At 56.0% G+C, this 22,544-nt stretch overlaps 2 protein-coding genes across 3 annotated transcripts; both read left to right on the top strand.

Annotated features, from left to right (window-relative positions):
* The first annotated feature begins 375 nt into the window (after window positions 1–375).
* NOTUM (notum, palmitoleoyl-protein carboxylesterase) lies at window positions 376–8,482 on the top strand. Of its 2 annotated transcripts, XM_043463699.1 has the most exons (12): window positions 376–490; window positions 1,286–1,644; window positions 2,770–2,822; window positions 2,905–3,000; window positions 3,522–3,582; window positions 3,835–3,893; window positions 4,316–4,418; window positions 5,086–5,277; window positions 5,404–5,504; window positions 6,049–6,196; window positions 7,414–7,461; window positions 7,691–8,482. In XM_043463699.1, exons 2-12 carry the CDS (start codon window positions 1,313–1,315, stop codon window positions 7,995–7,997), a joined length of 1,500 nt encoding a protein of 499 aa, XP_043319634.1. In that variant the 5' UTR covers window positions 376–490; window positions 1,286–1,312; the 3' UTR covers window positions 7,998–8,482. The 2 variants fall into 2 exon arrangements, with proteins under 2 accessions (XP_043319634.1, XP_043319643.1); XM_043463708.1 differs by lacking the exons at window positions 376–490; window positions 3,835–3,893; window positions 4,316–4,418 and having other exon boundaries at window positions 949–1,644.
* An 11,194-nt stretch (window positions 8,483–19,676) lies between these two features.
* On the top strand, window positions 19,677–21,252 carry MYADML2 (myeloid associated differentiation marker like 2). The gene has a single exon (XM_043463686.1). It carries the CDS (start codon window positions 19,809–19,811, stop codon window positions 20,730–20,732), a length of 924 nt encoding a protein of 307 aa, XP_043319621.1. The 5' UTR covers window positions 19,677–19,808; the 3' UTR covers window positions 20,733–21,252.
* Window positions 21,253–22,544: the final 1,292 nt, after the last annotated feature.

The raw sequence follows: 22,544 nt of genomic DNA, 5'->3' as shown, positions 1-22,544 counted from the left end.
CCCCAGTGTCGGCTGGGGCGGGGAGAGGTTCTTGGGGGTCCCTGCACGGGATGCAAAACCAGAGCACACGCGGGGAGGAACCAGGACGCCACCCCGAGGCCCACCGACCTCGGTAAGTGGCGGCGCCCCCTCTGCCCCCACTGCCTCCTAGGGCCGCCCAGAATCTGTCCACCCAGGCGCGGGACAGGGCGACTCCCCCGTGGCGCCGTGCTGCGGCGCCCAGTCCCTCCCGCAGGTCGCCGAGGGCGCCGGGGCCTCGCGCCACACCTGTCCGCTCCTCCGGGAGGCCCCGGCGCCTCTGCTGCCGGCCCCTCGGCGCGGAGCCCTGTGTCCGCCGTCGCTTTGATCCCGGGGGCCCCGCTGGATAAAAGTCCCGGGCGGCTCCGCGCCAGCGCCAGAGGGGAGGCAGCCGAGCCGGGCGTACAGCGGGCTGGCGCTGGGCGAGCGACGCCAAGGAGCCGGGGCCGCGGGGCCGCCCGCGCGGGCCGCGGTGAGCGCGGGGCTCCGGGCCGGTTCGGGGTGGGGGGTGCCGGCCGGGGTGCCTGTCGCCTGCAGCTGCTCTGGGCCTGGGCGGCGGGAGCGAAGGGCCCCCGGCGGCTCAGGTGAGCGCTCCCCTTGCGCCCCCAGCCCGTCGGGCCGACCCGCCGCATGGCCAACCGAGCTCCCCACCGCGCGGAAAAACCCCGCTCCTTCCCCGCTGGCCCCCGCCAGCCGCCCCTTCCAGCCGCCCGGGGGCGGGGGCGGCGGCGCCGGGCTGGCCGCGGTGAATGAGCCGCCGGGGCCGCCGGGCCGCGCTGCCCCCCACGGAGCCGGGCCGGGAGCGCCTCCGGCGGCCGCGGCGGGGTAGTCCAGGCCCCTCCGTCAGGCTTGCGGTTTGGGAAGAAAAGGCGATGCCTCCGCCAAGAAAAGAGCGAGCGCGGCCCCCTCCCCCTCCGCCGAGCCCGGGCGGCGGCGGCGGCGGCACATCTAACGCGCGGGCACCCGGGCCGCCGCGGCCCCCGCAAACTACGCCCAGGCTCGGCCCCCGCCGCTCATTGGCGCGGGCCGGAGCCAGCGCACCCAGACCCTGCGCTGCCCTCGGCCGGCAGCGCGCGGAGTCCCAGCTGCCCAGGCCGACGGCGCCCGGCCCCGAGAGCCTCGACGCCGAGCCGCCCGCGCCTCCTCGGCCGGGCCCAACGCGGGGAGCGGGGCGATCGAGCAGGCGCGGCTGGCGCGCCGCGGCCCGGGCGCCCCCGGCCTGGCGCCCTCGCCGCCGCGCCGCCTCAACGCCGCCTGCTCTCCGCAGGTGGCCGCGGGCCCGAGCGGTGCGGCCATGGGCCGAGGGGTGCGCGTGCTTCTGCTGCTGGGCCTTCTGCACTGGGCCGGGGGCGGCGAGGGCAGGAAGACCTGGCGGCGCCGCGGCCAGCAGCCACCCCCGCCGCCGCCCCCGCCGCGGGCCGAGGCGGCCCCGGCAGCCGGGCAACCGGTGGAGAGCTTCCCTCTGGACTTCACGGCCGTGGAGGGCAACATGGACAGCTTCATGGCACAGGTCAAGAGCCTGGCTCAGTCCCTGTACCCCTGCTCGGCGCAGCAGCTCAACGAAGACCTGCGCCTGCACCTCCTGCTCAACACGTCGGTGACCTGCAACGACGGCAGCCCGGCCGGGTAAGGCCTGCACCCGCCCGCTGCGACCGGCGCGCCCCCGTCGGTGGCCCCGGGACTGCCTGGTCGCCAGCGGGTGCGCACCATCCGCCTCCCTGTCCCCGCTCAGACGCACGGAGCCTGCATTGGACCGTCCCTACTGGCCGCAGCGGTGGTCGCCCACAGGGGAAAGGGCTCCCGTCTGGCCTCGGAGGCGCTGGCTCCGGGTAGGGCCCTGCTAGGCGACTAGCCGCGCGGGGGTTGGGGCAGCGCTGGTCCTGGGCCAGCTCCGGGCACTGACCCCTCGGCCACCGGTACCCAGCCCCTGTGCTCGCGTTCTTCGCTCCCTGGGCGGGGAGATGGCAGTCCGCGAGTGGCCCTGACTCCAGCAAGAGGAGGTGACACGGGGGGCGGGGAGACTCCTGCCGTCCGTACCCCCACCCCCATCCCAGCTCAACTCGCCCCATCTGCTCCGTGCTGCTGCTGGGACTGCCAGAGATCCAGCCAGCCAGAGGGATAGGCAGGGGGTGCAGGTGGGACAGAAGGACCTAGGGTGCGGCATTCACCCCCTCTCCAGCCCCTAGCAGATAAAGGAAGGATGAGAGGCTGAGTGTTGGAGAGGGGTTTAGGGGTTCCCATGCCCTCAGTGACTCCACAACCTGAGGAATACGACGTTAGGTCCGGCCTTGGTAGGAAGGATGCGACCCCGCTTCGATGGCGCCCGCTCCCCTCCACTCCCGCCTGTGCGACCCCGATGCCCCTGCCCCACGCACACTCGAGAGTGCTTTTCACTCTCCAAGCCCCACTGCGCATCCCAGGAGGATCTCAAGCTCTGGCAAAGACCCCACCCCCCACCCCGCCTGGCGCCGAGGTTACAGCGGGTCCCGCGCGGGGCGGGCCGTGGGGATTTTCCACGGACCACACAGCCCCTCGCCGCTCTTCCCCGCCTCGCGAGCGCCACCTCCCGGGACTGACCGCCGCTGGCCCTGCCGGGCGCGCTCTGCGGGGGCCTGTCCGCTGGCGCCCCCGTGCGGCCGGCGCGTGCCCGGCGACAGGTGGAATGACCCCTATCTCCCTGAAGCTGGACCCTGCAGCCCCTGCCCGCCCCTCCATCCTGATGACCACGCACTCCGCCCACTTCCCTTGCAGCTACTACCTGAAGGAATCCAAGGGCAGTCGGCGTTGGCTACTCTTTCTGGAAGGTGAGTCTCAGGTGCGGATGTGGTGGGGCAGGAGGAGGGTCCCCTCGGCACTGGACCCTGAGGTTGTGATCTGTGCCCGCAGGAGGCTGGTACTGCTTCAACCGGGAGAACTGCGACTCCCGATATGACACCATGCGGCGCCTCATGAGCTCCAAGGACTGGCCCCGCACTCGCACAGGTCAGCGCGCCAGGGATTGCCCAGGAATCCCCAGGGGGTGGGGGGAAGGGGAAGGAGCTCATAATTGAAAGTAATGGAAGAAGCCTCTTCTCCTTCATTATGTAGAGCCCCCAGAGAGGCCCCACCCCATCTATCCCCCAACCCACCAAGGTCAAGGAACATTCACTCTAACATTTCATTCTTATTCCACAGGTAACTTCCCAGGGCTCATCCTGGCTACACAGTACAGAGCTGGTCCCTGATCAAAGTAGCTGGTGGAAGTGGGGAGGTTGAAGGTCATGTCCAAAAGTCACAGCCCAGCTGGGCATCCGGGTCATGGAGACTCCTTGGAGTAACTAAACCCATCCATTCCCTACTTCCCTGGCAACCTTGGTTCAGGCGGGTGTCACCACCCACCCCCTTGCTGAATGAAGCTTGGTAGGATCCCTCCACATCCACTCACCTTCCTGTAGTCCTCACCCCTGCCTGCATGCCCTGCTCCCACCAGAAAGACCCACTGCCTCTGTCCTCCCCTGCCACAGGCACGGGGATCCTGTCCTCCCAGCCAGAAGAGAACCCCCACTGGTGGAACGCCAACATGGTGTAAGAGGGAGCCAGGAGGTCCTTCCTGGGGGGGGGTCCTGTCCTTGGGGGTCCTTTCTGGAGGCTGCTTCCTAAGAGGTTCTTAGGGGAAGTCCATCCTGGGGGATCCTGTCCTTAAGGGGGTCTGGTCCTGGGAGCGGTCCTTTCTAGGGAGGTCCTGTCCTCAGGAGTCCTTCCCAAGGAGGGTGATCCTTCCTGGGGTCCTCGGGCAACAGAGGAGCATGGCAGGCTCACACCATCCATGTGTCACAGCTTCATCCCCTACTGCTCCAGCGATGTGTGGAGTGGGGCTTCATCCAAGTCTGAGAAGAGTGAGTCCCATGCCTGCCCTCCCCCGCCCCCCTACCCCCTTCACCTCCCCCCCGCCCCCACAGAGGCAGGGCAGGGAGGACAGAACTTCTGGGGAAATACAGATGTTCAGCCTTGTGACTCCTTCTAACCCTTCGATAGTATATCCCAGGGTGCCAGCCCCCAGCACCCACTACCTGGCTTGTCCATGGCTGGCCTGGCCCTGGGGGAGTGGGTTCCTCACTCCTAGGTGTTCCCCGAGGGAGGGCCCCCAGCACAGCCTTGTGTACCTGACTCATCTTCCTCCTTACCCCTGCCCCTGTTCCCATCCCCTGGAAGACCCTCCAGACACCCAGCTATACCTGACCTCCTTCCAATCTGGGGATGGGAAGACTGGCTGGCTGTCCAGGCCACCACTTGAAGCCAGCCCTCCTTCTCTGTGCAGACGAGTACGCCTTCATGGGCACCCTCATCATCCGGGAGGTTGTGCGAGAGCTCCTGGGCAAAGGGCTGAGTGGGGCCAAGGTGCTGCTGCTGGCAGGGAGCAGGTGGGCTGGGCAGGGGCTGGGGTGGGAGTGTGGATGGAAGGGAGAAGATGGGGCTGAGCCAGGGCAGACGCGTGGCCAGGAGGCTCAGCAACATGGGGCGTCTCTGAGGTTTGGCTCCTGTATGCCATGTGGCTGGAAGCTGTCCCGCAGACACTTCTGTCTCCGTGGTTGTTGGGTGTAAGGGAGGCTTTGGATCACAGTGACCTAGGCAGTTGACTAGGGGCTAGCTGTGGACCGATGCACCACCAAGGGCTGGGGTCCCTGTAGGCAAGATCACATCCGCTGGTTATTGTATCCCAGCAGGCATGTAGGGGACTCAGGGGTCATCTAAGGAATGGACAGAGGGGCCTGGACCACAGAATTCACCTTCATTTTCAGATAAGGGAACCAAGTCAGAGAGTGAGAAGGGGGAGAGGGAAGGAGGGGTCCGAGGAAGAGAGATGACCCGACACTTAGCTCTGCATCCGTGCCTGGAGCTCTGCCAGCCCTTCTCTGCCTCCAAGACCTGGAAGGGCCCAGGGGCCTTACACACGAACACAGAATGTGGTGGCAACTCAGAATGCTCTTGGCTCCCTGTGCCCTGGGGAATGGGCTTGGGGCTGGGCAGACCTGGTGGGTGAGTGTCCTTCCTCAATCTGCCTGGCTTGACCTCCCACCTTCCCTGCAGCGCGGGGGGCACAGGGGTGCTGCTGAACGTGGACCGTGTGGCCGAGCAGCTGGAGGAGCTGGGCTATCCAGCCATCCAGGTGCGGGGCCTGGCTGACTCCGGCTGGTTCCTGGATAACAAGCAGTACCGCCGCACAGACTGCATCGACACCATCACCTGCGCACCCACGGAAGCCATCCGCCGGGGCATCAGGTGCCCCGGGAGGGAGGGCCCGTTCTGTGCAGAGGGCCTGGGATTGGGTGGCATCAGGGGATGGAGGAGCTCATGGGGGCTGGGTGGGAGGGGGGTGAGCAGCCTAACCTGCAGTGTGTGGCCTAGGTACTGGAATGGGGTGGTCCCGGAGCGCTGTCGGCGCCAGTTCAAGGAGGGCGAGGAATGGAACTGCTTCTTTGGCTACAAAGTCTACCCAACTCTGCGCTGTGAGTGGGCACACAGGGTGGCGGGGGGGTGGCCAGCCTTTCTGTGTCTGCTGGAAACCCAGCCTGGAGTCCAGTCCTCAGAGGCTAGGCCCAGAGACCACTGCCACACCCAAGAACGGTTGACAGAGTCATCTGAGCCTGGCTGGGTTTTCTCAGTTTTAGCACTAAAAGTCCACTCGGTTCAAGGCAAACTCTAGGATGGTTGGTCACGCTGACCACACCCACGGTGAGGAACGTGCCTTGGAGTTGAATCCCAGTGCTGTCCCTGTGTGGGGCCTTGGCTGTCCCTCGCCAGCACCACACTCGAAGCGACATAATCGCCATGTTTTGGTCAAAGCGGAGTCCTGGGAGCCAGGCCAAGGTGGGAGGAGGAGACGAGGCACCTCTTCAAGGCAGGGTGCCCGGGGGACTAGTCGCCAGCACTCTGCAGGCAGAACCTGGCTGGCCCGTGAGCCTGCTGTGGAGCTGGCTGTGGCCTCGGGCCCTGGAGCCTGGGGTGGGGGGCGGAGCTCCAAGGCAAGGCCCAGCTGAGCCGTCCCCCCAGGCCCGGTGTTCGTGGTACAGTGGCTGTTTGACGAGGCCCAGCTGACTGTGGACAATGTGCACCTCACGGGGCAGCCGGTGCAGGAGGGCCAATGGCTGTACATCCAGAACCTGGGCCGTGAGCTGCGGAACACACTCAAGGACGTGCCGTGAGTGTGCGGGGACCCCACTCGGCCCCCCAGATACATAGTAAACCACTTGACTTGAAAAAAAGAGGCTGCAAAGATGGAAAACAGGAAGCAGCCCAGGGGTCCTTGAGGTGATAAACTGTGGTCAATGTAGACAAAGGGGTATTACCCAGTGCTAGAGAGGAGTGAGCAAATGAGCCGTGAAAAGAGGAGGAGCTGTAAATGCATGTTACCAAGTGAAAGAAACCAATCTGAAATGGCCACATGTGGTGTGATTCCAACTCTATGACATCGAACCCAAGTCTTTTGCATCTCCTGCACTGGCAGGCTAATTCTTTACCACTGTGCCACCTGGGAATCCCCTATGACATCCTGGAAAAAGCATAACTATGGACACAGTAAAAGATCAGCAGTGGCCAGGGGCTGGGAGAGAGAGGTATAAATAGGTGGAGAACAGTGGATGTTTAGGGCTGAGGACCTGCTCTGTATGGTACCACAACGGTAGAGACATGTCATTACAGCAGTAGTAGTGTTAAGTCACTCAGTCATGTCCGATTCTGCGACATGTAGCCTATCAGGCTCCTCTGTCCATGGAATTCTCCAGGCAAGAATAGTGGAGTAGGTAGCTATTCCCTTCTCCAGGGGACCTTCACAACCCAGGGACTGAAGCCCGGTCTCCTGCACATAGGCAGATTCTTTATCATGTAAGCCACCAGGGAAGCCCCCGTGTCATTAAACATTTGTCCAGATTCATAGACAGTACAACTCCAGGGATGAACCCTGATGTAAACTACAGACTGGGTGGTGATAATGTGTCAGCTAGGTTCATTGATTGTAACAAACATACCAGCTGGTGGGGGATATTCATGATGGGGGAGGTTGTGAATGTATAAGAGCAGGGGATGAAAAAGAATCTATATCTTCCATTTAATTTCAATGTGAACCTAAAACTTCAATGAAAAACTAAAGTCTATTAAAAACAAATATTCACCTGTCCAGCAGAGCCCCCACTCTGAGCAGGATTTGGAGGCAGAAAGGGACAGGGGTTAGTAGGGCACCTAGGAGCTGGTAGGGATAAGGCCTGGGGGAGCCACTGGCCAGCACAGCAAGCGGCAGGAGGGAAGTACGAGCCAGTAGGGGACAGCCTCCCAGGAGAGGAGCTGTGACCTGTGCGCTTTGGGGTGGGGAAGGAGCTGAGCTGGGATGTGGTTGCTCACAAGTTGCCTTCTCCCCAACAGGGCCAGCTTTGCCCCCGCCTGCCTCTCCCACGAGATCATCATCCGAAGGTCAGTGCCCCCTGCCCTAGGACAGCTCGTATCCATGGTTCTCGATCCAGACATCTGCAACGCCCCCATCCCCAGCAGGCCTGCCCAGCAGCCTCCCCAGCTCTGGCTTCTTCTGAGGGTTTTCAAAACCACTTGCACAACCAGCTGTGTGGCAAGATCTCAGTGGTGGCAATGCCATCCCCTGCTTTGGCAACACCCGAGTGATCCCAACCTGGGTTTCTGTCTGCAGCCACTGGACAGACGTCCAGGTGAAGGGGACCTCGCTGCCCCGGGCGCTGCACTGCTGGGACCGAAGCCTCCACGACAGCCACAAGGCCAGCAAAGCCCCCCTGAAGGGCTGCCCCATCCACCTGGTGGACAGCTGCCCCTGGCCCCACTGCAACCCCTCATGCCCCACCATCCGGGACCAGTTCACGGGGCAGGAGATGAATGTGGCCCAGTTCCTGATGCACATGGGCTTCGACGTGCAGACGGTGGCACAGCAGCAGGGCCTGGAGCCCAGTAAACTGCTGGGGATGCTGAGCAGCGGGAGCTAGGGCCCCCCGCCCCAGCCATCTCCCCTCCAGGCCCTCCTGCCCTCCTAGGACCGCAGGGCCCCGGCCGTCCCCACCCTGGGTCTGGACGCCCTCCCCTGGCAGCCTTCACTGTCTCTTTCCTACTGCCTCTGAGGGGCCCCGGCCAGAGACGGTGGACCTGCCATCAGCCTGGCTGTGGCCCTTGGCCCCCTCCCGCCCCTCCCTCCTGACACCCCCCCAATCCCCATCCCCTCATTCCTACCCCCCCCAACTCCCTCCACCTCCAACACACGGTAGGGAGCCAGAAGCACTGGATTCCTCAGCCTCCAGCCCAGAAGGCACCCTCCCCCAGCCCAGTCCCCCAGCCTCTCCTGCCCTTTTGTATTATTTTATAAAGTGACTTTTTTATTAATTTTTTAAAAAAAGAAAAATAAGCAAGAAATATATAGTGAATGATATTGTTTTGTAACATATTTTTTTTTTAAATAATGAAGAAAAGATAACAAAAGAGCCTCACCCTGTAGACGTGTTTATTTGAGGGGGCACTTTGCCTGCTTCATACCCCGACTCGACCCGGACCCCCTACAAACCCAGGGCAGCAGGGAGAAGCTGAGAGGGGCTCTGGGGCCTCCTGACCTCCAAACCTTGCTCCTTCTGTTCATCCTTTCCACACACAGCAGTAACGGGCCTGTCTCAGACAAGCCCCCAGCATGGTTTTAAGCTCCCTTTCCTCTTTATTTTGATCTTGGGGTGGCATTCACACCACACCTCCACCATTTCTAAGGGCATGACTTGGCATTTGTACATCTACAATGTTGTGTCTCCAACAGCAACCTCCACTTTCAAAACTTTATCACAGAACACTCCCTACCCAGCTAGCACGTTCTTTGAAGTTTGCATTGTATTTATTTTCACAACATCACACATGCACATGGTCCAGAATTTGAAAGAGGCAGTATTTTGGAGGGTGAAAATTCTCCCTCTAGGCCAGCCCTTGGCTCTGCTTCTGTGGTTAGTCCCAGAGGACACAGCCTCCCTATAAACACACACACACACACACACAATCTTGTCCTTCCACGTGTGACTGCACACCACAAACTCGTTGCCTGGTTTCTACCTCCCGCTGCAACTCGGGGCTGAAGAGAACATTCCCAGTCTTCAGTGAGCCCTGTGCTTCATACCCTCTTCAGGTACAAAGGGCGTCGCGTGACTAGTCTGTGCCAGCGCCACTGCACACAGGCTCACAGGCCGGCATCTCCGTGGAGGCGCCCCGAGGTGGCATGGGAAGATAGTGAGCCCCTGTGGGTTTTGTGACATACGATAAGCACCCCCTCCGAAGGTGGCCAGGTCATGACTCTCCAACAGACTTGGCTTCCTCAGCGCTTCCTGCACTACGTGCCCCACACATGACACCCTGATTCCCCCGGGTGCCTGGCAAGTAGGTCTTATTACAGGCCCCAATTTGCAGATTGGGATACTGAGGCCCTCGGACTCCCCTGGTGGTCAGTGGTTAAGAATCTGCCTCCCAATGCAGGGGACACGGGTTCAATCCCTGGTTGAGGAGTTAAGATTTCCCACATGTCTTGAGGTCACTAAGCCCCCACCCCCCACCCCCAGCCACAACAAATGATCCCACATGCTGGAACTAAGACTTGATGCAGCCAAATATCTTAATAAATATTAAAAAAAGAAAGAAAGAAACTGAGACCCAAAGAGGCTATGCGAAGGGATAGAGGAAAGACTTGATGCAGCCAAATATCTTAATAAAAATTTTGAAAAAGAAACAGGCCTGAAGAGGATATGTGAAGGGATAGAAGAAGGATTCGTGCCTGGACTCTGCTTCTAGCCTCCGACCACCAAGCCTCTCTCAGGCAGCCTGCAGCTTCAATCCCAGAGTGGGGAGAATCACGGAGACCCCATCCTCTCAATGCCCCCTCAAGACTGGGAGTATGCCCTGAGGTCTGACCAGCTCTGGACCCACCAAAGTTGGCTTCTCCAAGGGGAGCTTAAATGACCCATTCGTGGTTTCCTCTGTGGACAGCTCCCATGGGAGGTCACAGAGTCTCACTGACCCAGGGAGACAGTGAGGTCAGGGAGGGGTGTGGCCAAAGGCTGGAGATGAAAGAAGGGGAACCCTGGGGTGGCTGCTAGTTTGGGGAGCAGCCTCCTTGGAAGGGCATGAACCGGGTTCCCAGTGTGACAGTGGGCTTCCGGCGGGAGAAGGGGCTGGGAGGACCAAAAGGGGCCTGGCTTTCACCTACCAGGGGAGACTTGCATGGAGGGAGGGGTCCATGCTGCGGTCAAAGCTGGGCCTCTGGGGGAGGGACCCCAGAGATGCCGGCTGGAGGCCAGTTCTTTGTGTGGAGAAGGGCGGCAGGTGGTGACATCAGCACAGACAGATGCTTTACTCTGTATGAGGTGGGCTGAAAAGAGTAACAGGGTGGCTTTGTGTGTCTCGAGCGTGCCAGGCCCACTGAACATTATACTTGTGGGTTAGGCCCGATGGGATTTCACCAAATGAATAAATCCTTTCTTCCCATGTTCCTGATAAAGAAGGAAGGAAGCTTAGCTTACCTCCAGCGTCTGCGCCTTACTGTGAGTGTTGTTCAGTCGCTCAGTCATGTCTGACTCTTTGCGACCCCATGGACTATAGCGCACCAGGCTTCCCTGTCCTTCACCATCTCCCAGAGCTTGCTCAAACTCGTGTCCATTGATTCGGTGATGCCATCCAACCATCTCATTCTCTGTTGTCCCCTTCTCCTCCTGCCTTCAATCTCTCCCAACATCAGGGTCTTTTTCAATGATTTGGCTCTTCACATCACGTGGTACTGATGTGGCTCTTCACCCACAAAGTACTGTGGGTACCATTGGCAAAATGAGCCTGGGACCCATAAGGAGAGTGAGTGATGCCAAACCTGTAGTGTTCAGTGCATGATCAATGTGATAGGTGGAACTGTCTACCCTGACGTCCCAACTTCTTTTATTTTTATTTTGTTTTTTTGGCTGAGCCACATTGCAGATAGGACCTCAGTTCCCCAACCAGGGATTGAACCCATGCCCTCTGGAGTGGAAGCGGCCAATTTTTTTTTTTTTAATTTAATTTCTTTGGCTACTCTGAGTCTTCATTGCTTTGCTCGGGCTTCCTCTGGTGACAGAGAGCAGGGGCTACTCTTCACAGCGGCACTCAGACTTTTCACTGCAGCGGCTTCTCTTGTTGCAGAGCATGGGCTCTAGGGCCCGAAGACTTCAGCAGTTACTGCTCTCAGTCTCCAGAGTGCATGCTCAGTAGTCGTGGCATATGGGCTTAGTTGCCCCGAGGCATGTGGAATCTTTCCAGACCAGAGAACGAACCTTTGTCCCCTGCGCTGGCAGGCAGATTCTTAACCACTGGACCACCAGAAAAGTCCAGATCTTGGTCTCTTACACCGTCTCCAGTAATAGGAACCAGGACTTCTTGGAAAACACCTGATTCTAAGGTTGGTGAGAAATGCGCAGGATGAACCTAGGGCATCTTGCAGTGCCTGCAGTGAGGAGGTGCTGAAAAACAACCCCAATCCCCACTGATGGGGTCTGTCAGGGGACACTTGGAAGGCTTTGAGCAGCAGAATAAAAAATGTAGTTTTGGATTATAACCCAAAGTATAAAATGAATGTCCTCAAGTCGATCCTGATATAAGTAAATAATTGAAGAAAGTAAGTGGGGGAGAAAAGACCAATATGTTTGCAGCATTCCAAATAATTTATGTTGATACTGTCCCCTCAAGGAGGGGGAGAATACACTCCCCTTAAGTGTGGGCCACAAGTGTGGGTCCCCTCCCCAGAGAGAACAGGATGGGGAAGGGGAGAAAGAAAGAGGAGCTCCTCAGAGGTGACACCTGACAGACACACCTCAGCAAAGTGATCAAGGGCAAAAGGTGGGGAGTCATGCTGAGAGCACTGGCCCTGCGGGATGTGATGAGAAGGGCACTTTCCCTCTGTGGCCTTCCTCCCTAAACCCACAAGCCCAGACTAATAACGAGAAAAACATCAGACAGGCCAGCAGAGGGACAGTCTGTCATCCCTTCCCAGCCCTCCTCCAAACCGTCAGGGTCATTCAGACCAGGAAAGTCTGAGAGACCCTCCCGGCCAAAAGCAGCTGAAGGAGACGTGACGACTACTTGTCACGTGAGGTCGGAACAGGTCCTGGAGGAGCCGGAGGGCGTGAGGTTAAACCTGAGGAAACCTGAATAAATGCTAATAATAATGTATTGATATGATATGCCAGTGTTGTCTCATTAATTGTAACAAATGTTCTGAAAGATGTTTCCAATAGAACACACTGGATGTGAGGAATATAGGAGCTCTTTCAGTCAATTTCTTCTGTGTGTCTACTGTTGTTCTAAAAATAAAGTCTATTTCAAAATTTTGTAAAAGCAAGTTTTGTTTTTTTTTTTTTTTTGCCACACTGTGTGGCACACGGGGTCTTAGTTCCCTGACCAGGGCTTGAACCCATGCCCCCTGCAGTGGAAGTGCAGTCTTAACCACTGGACCTCCAGGGAAGTCCTTTATTTTTATTTATTTATTTAAAAAAATTTTAAAGCAGCTTTTAAAAATTTATACAAGAATATAAACCTAACCATGTTTAGAACTGCAGCAAAATGTACTTCATTTATTTTTTAAAATTATTCTCAAAAAAAAATTATTCTCTTTTCCTGGTTTAGGAAGGAATAGCTATTTAGTTTAAAACTGGGAAAATACTGAAAATCCAAAGAGCAGAAGCACCTGCTGCCCCACACCTTGGAGGTGATGGCAGGGCATTCTCAGGAGCTTACCCAGCCTTTCTATCTTCGGATGCATATGTGCCCACGGGTCCTTTAGTCTTCCACACTGCCCCATGACCTCCTGCCTTGTCACCCTGCTCTTCTACAAGGTGACCTCAAAGCAACCTACGTGTCCCTCACACAGATATTGCTTAGTCTACTCACCAGTCCCTACTGTTGAACTTTAGGTGATTTCCAACCAAACTCACTTAAAATTTTGTTGGCATTTCTGTAGTATGAGAAGCTGTCAATCTAGAATCACTGGGCTTCTGTAATTGTGACATATTAGCAAAAACTCAAAAGCAAAAGACATTGTCACCAAGCAGCCCGGTGGCCAACCACTTGGGAGTTGGTGTCTAGAACCAGAAGCATGGCCCACGGCAGGGTCCAGAGATCCTCACCACGGGTCCAGTCATGAAGCACTGTGCCTAGACCACAGTGGGGACCCAGAGCTCCCCCAGGACCTCATGGGTGGGCAGAACCCAACTGGCAAAGCAAAGAAAGATGACTTTGCTGTGATTTGTTCTCAGATTCTCAAGCCCTCTTTCAGAAAAGGAGCTGATACTTTTTTTTTTAATTGAAATATAGTTGATTTACAATGTTGTGTTAGTTTCTGGTGTATAGTAAAGTGACTCAGTTATACATATGTGTATGTATTCCTTTTTTAATTTACTTTTAATTTGAGGATAATTGCTTAAAATACTCTATTGGTTTCTACTATATACCAACATGAATCAGCCATAGGTATATGTATGTCCCCTCCCTTCTGAACCTCCCTCCCACCTCACACCCCATCCCACCCTCTAGGTTGTCACAGAGCACCAGATTTGAGCTCCCTGCATCATACAGCAAATTTCCACTGGCTATCTAATTTTATATATGGTTATGTATATATTTGAAAGCTCCTTTTTTAATTTGTTCCACCTTCTCCTTCCCCCTGTGTTCGTAATTCTGTCCCCTATGTCTGTGTCTCCATTGCTGCTCTACGGAAGGGTTCATCAATACCACCTTTCTAGATTCCATATATATATGCATTAATATACATTATCTGTCTTTCTCTTCCTGACGTACTTCACTCTGTATAATAGGCTCTAGGTTCATCCACCTTATCAGAACTGAGTCAAATGCATTCCTTTTTATGGCTGAGTGATATTGCACTGTGTGTATGTACCACTGCTTTTTTATCCACTTATCTTTGAATGGATATCTAGGTTGCTTCCATGTCATAGCTGCGATGAACACTGGGGTACGTGTCTTTTTCAATTATCGTTTCCTGAAGGTATAGGCCCAGTAGCAGGATTGTTGGGTCATATGGTAGCTTTATTCCTAGTATTTTTAAGGAATCTCTATACTGTTCTCCGTGGTGGCTATATCAATTTGCATTTCCACCAACAGTGCAAGAGGGCTCCCTTTTCTCCACACTCTCTCCAGCATTTATTGTTTTTAGATATTTTGATGATGGCTATTCTGACTGGTATGGAAGTGATACCTCATCGTAGTTTTGATATGCATTTCTCTAATAATGATGCTGGGAGGGATTGGGGGCAGGAGGAGAAGGGGACGACAGAGGATGAGATGGCTGGATGGCATCACCGACTCGATGGGCATGAGTTTGAGTAAACTCTTGGAGTTGGTGATAGACAGGGAGGCCTGGTGTGCTGCGATTCATGGGGTCACAAAGAGTCGGACACGACTGAGTGACTGAACTGAACTGAATAATGAGCGAGGTTGAGCATCTTTTCATGTGTTTACTAGCCATCTATATGTCTTCTTAAGACAAATGTCTGTTTAGGTCTTTTGCCACTTAAAAAAAATTTTGTTTATTTGTTTATTTTTGGCTGTGCGGAGTCTTCGTTTCTGCACGGGCTTCTCTTTAGTTGCGGCAAGTGGGGGCTACTCTCTAATTGCACTGCACGGGCTTCTCATTGCTGTGGTTTCTCTTGTTGTAGAGTACGGGCTCTAGGGCATGTGGGCTCTAGAGCACAGGTTCAATAGTTGTGGTGCACAACCTTAATTGCTCTGCGGCATGTGGAATCCTCCCAGATCAGGGATCGAATCTGTCTCTTGCATTGGCAGGCAGATTCTTTACCACTGAGCCACCAGGGAAGCCCCTTCTGCCCACTTTTTGATTGGGTTGTTTGTTTTTCTGGTATGGAGCTGCATGAGCTGCTTGTATATTTTGGAGATTAATCCTTTCTCAGTTGTTTCATGTGATATTATTTCCTCCCATTCTGGGGGTTGTCTTTTCACCTTGTTTATAGTTTCCTTTGCTGTGCAAAACTTTCAAGTTTAATTAGGTCCCATTTGCTTATTTTTGTTTTTATTTCCATTGCTCTAGGAGGTGAGTGATAGAGGATCTTGCTGTGATTTATGTCATACAGTGTTCTGCCTATGTTTTCTTCTAAGAGTTTTATAGTTTCTGGTCTTACATTTAGGTCTTTAATCCATTTTGAGTTTATTTTGTTTATGGTGATAGGAAGCGTTCTAATTTCATTCTTTTACGCATAACTGTCCAGTTTTCCCAGCACCACTTATTGAAGAGACTGTCCCCTTTCCATTGTATATTCTTGCCTTCTTTGTCAAAGATAAGGTGCCTATAGGTGCGTGGGCTTTACCTCTGGGCTTTCTATCTTGTTCCATTGGTCTGTATTTCTGTTTTTGTGCCAGTACCATACTGTCTTAATGACTGTAAGTATGTATTCTTTTTCATATTCTTTTTGCATTATGACTTATTACAGGACATTGAGTATAGTCCCCTGTGCTATACAGTAGGACCTTGCTGTTTATCTTTACATAGAAAGAGCTGCTAATAACTGAGAAAGTGGGAAACAGGAAGGACACAGGACCAGGGCAGACCCCTCCTCCACACTGTCTCTTCTGTCTCTTCAGCACTTGATTTCATGAGAAAATTGAGGGCCTGGCCCCACCCACAGGGACCTGGACAAGTTTTACCCAGGGGCTTCTGTGCGTGGACGTGCTCAGACCTTCAGTTGAGTCCACCTCTTTGTGACCTTATGGACTGTGGCCCGCCAGGCTCCTCTGTCCATGGAATTTTCCAGGCAAGAATACTGGAGTGGGTTGCCATGCCCTCCTCCAGGGGATCTTCCTGACCCAGGGATTGAACCCACACCTCCTGCATTGGAGGCAGTTTTTTTAACCCCTGAGTCACCTGGGAAGCCCACACGTGGGCACAGCAGTCACTTAAGTGGGTCAGGAAAAGCTGGGCCCAGGAGAGGACTCAAGTCTGGACATAGCTCCCTGGCAGGCCCAAGCCAGGTGGCTGATTGCAGTTCCAGGCATACCCATGCAAGGACAGGGTGGCTGCTGGAAGCTGGGCAGCTCAGGCCAAGCAGCTTCAGTTTCCTCACATGGAAAAGGAAAGTAAGGATGCCAAAGGTGGGTACGTCGCTTCCCAGAGAGTTCCAGCAGATGGTACTGACTTCGGCTTGACTGGCATCTGAGATTTCCTCACTGAGGTCTCCCCCTCCACACCCACACGCTAACCTGCATCCCCAGCACAGCACCCACTGCCATGTTCAAGCCTGCAGGCCAGCCACAGCAGCCAGAGCTCTCGCCTGGTCAGGCCCGGGTGAAAGACTCCAGGCTCCAAAGGGCCAATTGAACTTTGAGTGGGGCCAGGTGGAGGGCTAGCTGGCATTCCTGGGCACTGCCAGTCACGGACACGGGTCCCAGGATGCTGCTTCACCTGGACTCCATACGCTCACTCAGAACCCAGTGGCCCCAACCACTTTCAGGGGGGCTTCTTAGCTGGGCTTCCCAGGATGGTCATGTTGTCATGCCTCGTCTCTGCCTAGCATCTGTCGATCCATTTTTCAATTTGATTTCCAGGCTTCGCTGTGCCGGAAGATGGAGGCACAGTGCAGTGCCTGATTTTGAGGAAGGGGACTGACTCCCGGTGGAGAAGACTGCTGTCAGTTGCCTGTCCCCCTAATCACGCCGGCCACAGAGCACCTGAGAGGCTGCCTCCTACCTGAACAGGTGTGCTGGTATCCCTGAGTAGCTGGGGACACCCCGAAGCGCCCAAGGCTTCAGGTGCTACAAGCTGAATCCCTTTGGTTGAGGGTGAGAAGGGAATGGAAGCAGGGGCCAAGAGCACTGCGAGGCTGACGCCCCAGGACAGTTTGTGTGGTCGAGAAATGTGGGCATGTTCACTGTTAGGATTCGCTGAGCTACGAACTTGGACTGAAGTTGGCACACATCTGCTTCTGAGATAAACTAAACCGTCCGCTATGTGCAAGACTTCCTTCCAGGTTTCTCTGATCATGGGGCAGAAGGGTCTGGAACCAGCTTGTCTGTACCCCTTAAGCCTAAGGCCCCATGCTCCCCTCATTCCCTTGTCCAGGGTCAGGAGCACGTGCTGCAGATGCCTGGAGAGAGAAGGCGGGTTATCCTTTCTAAGGGGCTCCATAAAAAGTTTGGCTGGTGAGACCTTACTGCCCACTCCACTCCACTGCAGTGTCCAGACACTGTCTCGGAGGGCCTGCCAACCCTCCGAACAGCAAAAGGAATCCTGTGTTTACAGTCCTGCTAACTGCTCTGGAAACATCGCCAACAAACATGTTGTCAGATGCCCAGCACAATTCTACTTTTAAAGGGGGTGTGTGTTCATGGAGAACGCCGCCCATAAGAAGCATAAAGGGATGCCAGGACGCCTGGGAGAATCACAGGGGCACGAGACATGGACACCACCCCAAAAGATGGTCAAACTTCTTACTCTGGATGTATAGCCATCACAGTTCTCCTGACAGGTGACATGTCCCACATGGTTTTCCTGCCAAGGGCATTTAGCTGGGATCTAAACATGAGCAAACAGACAGAACACACTGAAAGACCACCAATAAAGCTGCCAGCTGGGACATTTTTTAAAAATCAGTGTTATGAAATATAAAAACAATAGAGACTATTCTAGAATAAAGGAAAGTTAGAGACATGATGGCCAAACGCAATGTATAATTGCAATTAAATCCTGGCACAAAAACTTTAAATGCTATAAGGTGTATTTTCAGGACAGGTGGGGAAAACTGAAAGACTGTGTATTATGTGCTTAATCGCTCAGCCATGTCCAACTCTTCACAACCCCATGAACAGTAGCCCATCAGGCTCCTCTGTCCATGGGGATTCTCCAGGCAAGAATACTGGAGTGGGTTGCCATTTCCTCCTCCAGGGGATCTTCCCAACCCAGGGATCAAACCCAGGTCTCCCGTATTGCAGCCGGATTCTTTACCGACTGAGTCACCAGGGAAACCCATGACTGTGCATATTAGGTGATCATTCTTCAATTTCCCAAGTGTGGCCACTGAGTTCAGGTTCTGTAGGAGAACGGCCTCGCTCTTAGGTGTCCATGGAAGTATCTAGCGGAGAATTGTCACGTTGCCAGAATTAATGTTATTATTAATTATTAATGGAGGAGGAGAAACAGCATGAACAGGGCAAAATAATAATTATTGAATCTGGGTGAAAGACATATGAGTGTTCATTGTGCTATTTTGAAACTTGTCTGTAAATCTGAAACTTTTCTAAATGGAAAGTTGGGGGAAATACACATGAGACTGTACTTAGAATTGTCTCTCTGTGTCAGAAGGGATAGGTTCTAGGACCACCGCCTCCCCACTCCCACCACCAGGATACCAAAATCCACTGATACCCATGTCCCTTGTGTAAAACGGCATAATATTATGCACATCCTCTCGTACACTTTATTTTTATTTATTTATTTATTGGCCACACCTGGTGGCTTTCAGGATTTAATTCCGCAACCAGGGACTGAACCCAGGATATGAGAGTGAAAGTGCCAAGTTCTAATCAGTTGACCACCAGGTAAGTCCCCTCCTCAATACTTTGCATCATCTCTAGGTAACTTATAATACCTAATAGAAAGCCAATAGTCAGGCACTGAACACAGGTGATAGAATACTAGGCAAACTAATTACACTTTTCATGTGTTGATTGGGCCTGAACAAAAACTACTTTCATAGTCAAAAAAGTTTTTTTTCCTTTTCAAAAACATTTCATATATTTTTAATATTTTATTTTATTTTAGTACTTATTTATTTGGCTGCGCTGCCTAGGTCTGGTTGCAGCAAGCAAGATATTTAGTTGTGGCACGCGAACTCTTGGCTGTGGTGTGTGGGATCTAGTTCCCTGACCAGGGATGGAACCTGGGCCCCTATATTGAGGAGGCCACAGAGTCTTAGCCACTGGACCACCAAGGAAGTCCCTATTGTTAATATGTTAGGCTAAAAATGGGAGAGTTGAGTTTTTCCTAGGTGTTTACATGACTAGGAGGATCAAGTAAAAAGTTCCATTATAATCCCCACAAATAAAAGCTAAAACTCAGCCCCTAGGTCAGGGTGACAAGAATGAGGGTGGGCACCTTTGGGAGGAGGGCAAAGGGTCTCAGGGTTTCCACTCCCCTTCCCCACCACCTCCCAGGAATCAGAGCTGAGTGTGGGCTGAGGGATGACGACAACGGGGTCCTGAAACCATCCCAGCGCTGAACCAAGCGCCGCGGGCCTCCCAGACAGATCGCTGCCTCCAGAGCGGCTGCTGCCCTCTTCTCTCTGCGCCCCGCCCCCAGCACAGCCGCAGAGGCTGCTCGAGCTGGGGCGCCCTGTCCCTGCTGCTCTTTTCCCTGCCCCCCTCCCCTGGGCAGCAGAGCTGACTGACCGACAGAAGCAGGTGCTTCGGAGGTGGAGGCGGTGCCAGCAGCCAAGGGGTTAATGGTACTGGCCGGGGCTTGGCGGGACGCAAGGGTCAGATGTCCCTCCAGGATGGGGACAGGCACTCAGGCTGCTATTCCGGGGCTCTGATCCCGGTCACCTATTTATAGCGCTGGGGGGGCCTCGGCCCCCCCCCACACACACAGGCGGCAGAGAGGCTGCTCTGCTGCAATGTCACCGGCGGCGTCACCGCCACTGCAGGCTGCCGGCACCTGCCACTGCCGCAGGAGACGGAGCCCGAGAGAGACCCCAGGGTTTCTGGGCACTGTGTGAGGCGAGGACGCAGCCGGCCACATGGGCAGCACCATGGAGCCCCCCGGGGGCGGCTACCTGCACCTGGGTGCCGTGACGTCTCCCGTGGGCACGGCCCGAGTGCTGCAGCTGGTCTTCGGCTGCACCACCTTCAGCCTGGTGGCCCACCGGGGCGGCTTCTCGGGCGTCCAGGGCACCTTCTGCGTGTCAGCCTGGGGCTTCTGCTTCGCGCTCTCTGTCCTGGTGGTGGCCTGCGAGTTCACCCGGCTACACGGCTGTCTGCGCCTGTCCTGGGGAAACTTCACGGCGGCCTTCGCCATGCTCGCCACGCTGCTGTCCGCTACGGCGGCGGTCATCTACCCACTATACTTCACCCGGCTGGAGTGTCCGCCTGAACCCGAGGGCTGCACGGCCAGGAACTTCCGCCTGGCAGCCAGCGTCTTCGCCGGGCTCCTCTTCCTGGCCTACGCTACGGAGGTGGCCCTGACCCGGGCCCGGCCAGGCCAGGTGGCCAGCTACATGGCCACAGTGTCAGGCCTCCTCAAGATCGTCCAGGCCTTTGTGGCCTGCATCATATTCGGGGCGCTGGTCCATGATAGCCACTATGGGCGCTACGTGGCCACCCAGTGGTGTGTGGCTGTCTACAGCCTTTGCTTCCTGGCCACGGTGGTGGTGGTGGTCCTGAGTGTGCTGGGTCACACGGGGGGCCTGGGCTGCCCCTTCGACCGTGTGGTGGTGGTGTACACCTTCCTGGCCGTGCTCCTCTACCTCAGCGCTGCAGTGATCTGGCCCGTCTTCTGCTTCGACCCCAAGTACGGTGAGCCTGGGCGGCCCCCCGACTGCCCAAAGGGCAGCTGCCCCTGGGACAGCCAGCTGGTGGTGGCCACCTTCACTTACGTCAACCTGCTCCTCTACGTCGCTGACCTGGCCTACTCCCAGAGGATCCGCTTCGTGCCCACCTTCTAGCATAACAGGTGGCAGCAGCCCACCCACCTCTGCTCTCCAGGGACTCAGGCTCAGGCATCATGAGAAGACCCAGGTGAACGCAGACCCCTGAGGACGAACTGGAGGGAGGGGGCCAAGAGAGCCATGGCAGGGCTTCTGGCAGTGCTCAGCAGTGCAGCTCAGGGAGGCACAGAGAGGGGACAGAGGGGCAGGGAGGGCCGGAGGCCGTGAACAGGTCACGGGGGAGGAGTCTCACCAGGCAACTCCCACTCTATCTCTCTGTCTTTCTTATCTCTGTCTCTCTTTCTCTCTTTCCATCTCTCTCCATTTCCTGGCACGCCCTCCCTCAGTGCTGGCCCCTGTAACACATGAGAAGCCTTTGAAACAGGCACTCCTGTGACCCACCATGCAGATGGGGACCTTTAGACCAGGATTACAAAGTTGGCCCAAAAGCCCATCAGTGTCTGGAGACCACATCTGGGTTGAGTCACCTAAGTAGAGTTGAAAAGTGACAATTCCCAGAGGTGTGGGAAGGGGTCAGCGGAGGGGTGTGGGAAGCCAGCGCTTCCTCTGGCCTTAAGGGGGCAGTTTTTGAAACCCTGGAAAGATCCAGGCAGACGCCCTCCTGCTGGGGTATCTGTGCCCGTACGTGGAGAAGGAGCCGGGAACTAGGACCCCGCCTTGCCCACCTCTGAGTGGCCACAGCCTCAGAAGCCGAGCAAGGACTCTAGCGTGGTCGCATAGGGCAGCCTCAGCAAGCTAGAGGCAGCGTAGGCTTGGAGGGGCCCATAGGGGCCAGCAACACTGCTAAGGGCACAGCACGCTAGGAAGACAATAGGTTCTCACCCACCAGGGAGCCACCACCGAGCCCCCAGCGTCTACCCCGATGTAGCAGCTCCTGCCGTACCTGCCAAGGACCCGGGGGGCCTCGCCTGGGGCAGCCCTGATCCAGAGGAGGACCAGCCTGGGGCAGCCACTGAGACACAAACCTGGGTACCAGGCGCTGGTACTCTGGTGCTCACAGACCAACGACCTCTGCTCAAGAGTTCCTTTGCCTGGTCGCTGTCTACCAGGGCCTGCTGGGGTCACTGCTCTCCATGCTCCAGCCAGCTTCTCCCACTCAATGGCCCAGACTGGGCCAGCTTGGAGCAGACCACTAGCTGCCCAAGCACAGTAGCCGCTCAGCCCATAGCCTGGCCCATGGCCTTAAGCAGGAAATAAACACCAACGCTGATTTGCACTGAGTAGTTTCTGCTAAGCGGGTGGTAGCCAGAGGGGGTGGTGGCCACCTGCATCTCCTGGACCACCTGCCAGAATGTTCCCAGAGAAGAGCCTAGACCAGACCTGGCTGAGGAAGGAGGCAGCCGCGGGGGAGGGGGCCGCTGAGATACTGGGTGGTGGGCGGGCAGTCTCCTCAGGAAGTAGTGGGCGACAACAAGGGGAAGATGGGGGTGGGGAGTTCTCAGCACTCACCACCACCACGGGGGTTTCCAGGGGTCCTGGGCATGGCAGTGGGCAGAGGGGCCACTACACTCATGGTAGCGAGCCCAAGCAGCTTTTAGGCACAGCGTCCGAGGGCTACCTGTGCTGGCACCACGCATAGTGAGAGAGACACGGCCTGTCTGCCCACTGGGGAGGGCACACGCACAGGGATCCTTCACCTGCAGAGGCCCGAGTTCAGCAGCAGATCCAGGAGCAGGCAGGAGCCCCTGTGATCCAAGGTGTCCTGGTGGCCCTGCTGACTGAGGAGGGTGGGGATTGGGAGCGTGTTACCAGGTGACAAGGGCGCCTACGGGCCACACCCTTCCCAGCCCACAGGGAGGCCTGAACAGT

This window comes from Cervus canadensis, chromosome 1, assembly GCF_019320065.1.
Source record: "Cervus canadensis isolate Bull #8, Minnesota chromosome 1, ASM1932006v1, whole genome shotgun sequence".
Taxonomy (NCBI): Eukaryota; Metazoa; Chordata; class Mammalia; order Artiodactyla; family Cervidae; genus Cervus; species Cervus canadensis.
Note: the sequence above shows the minus strand (reverse complement) of the source record. Positions and strands in the feature narration are given on the sequence as shown.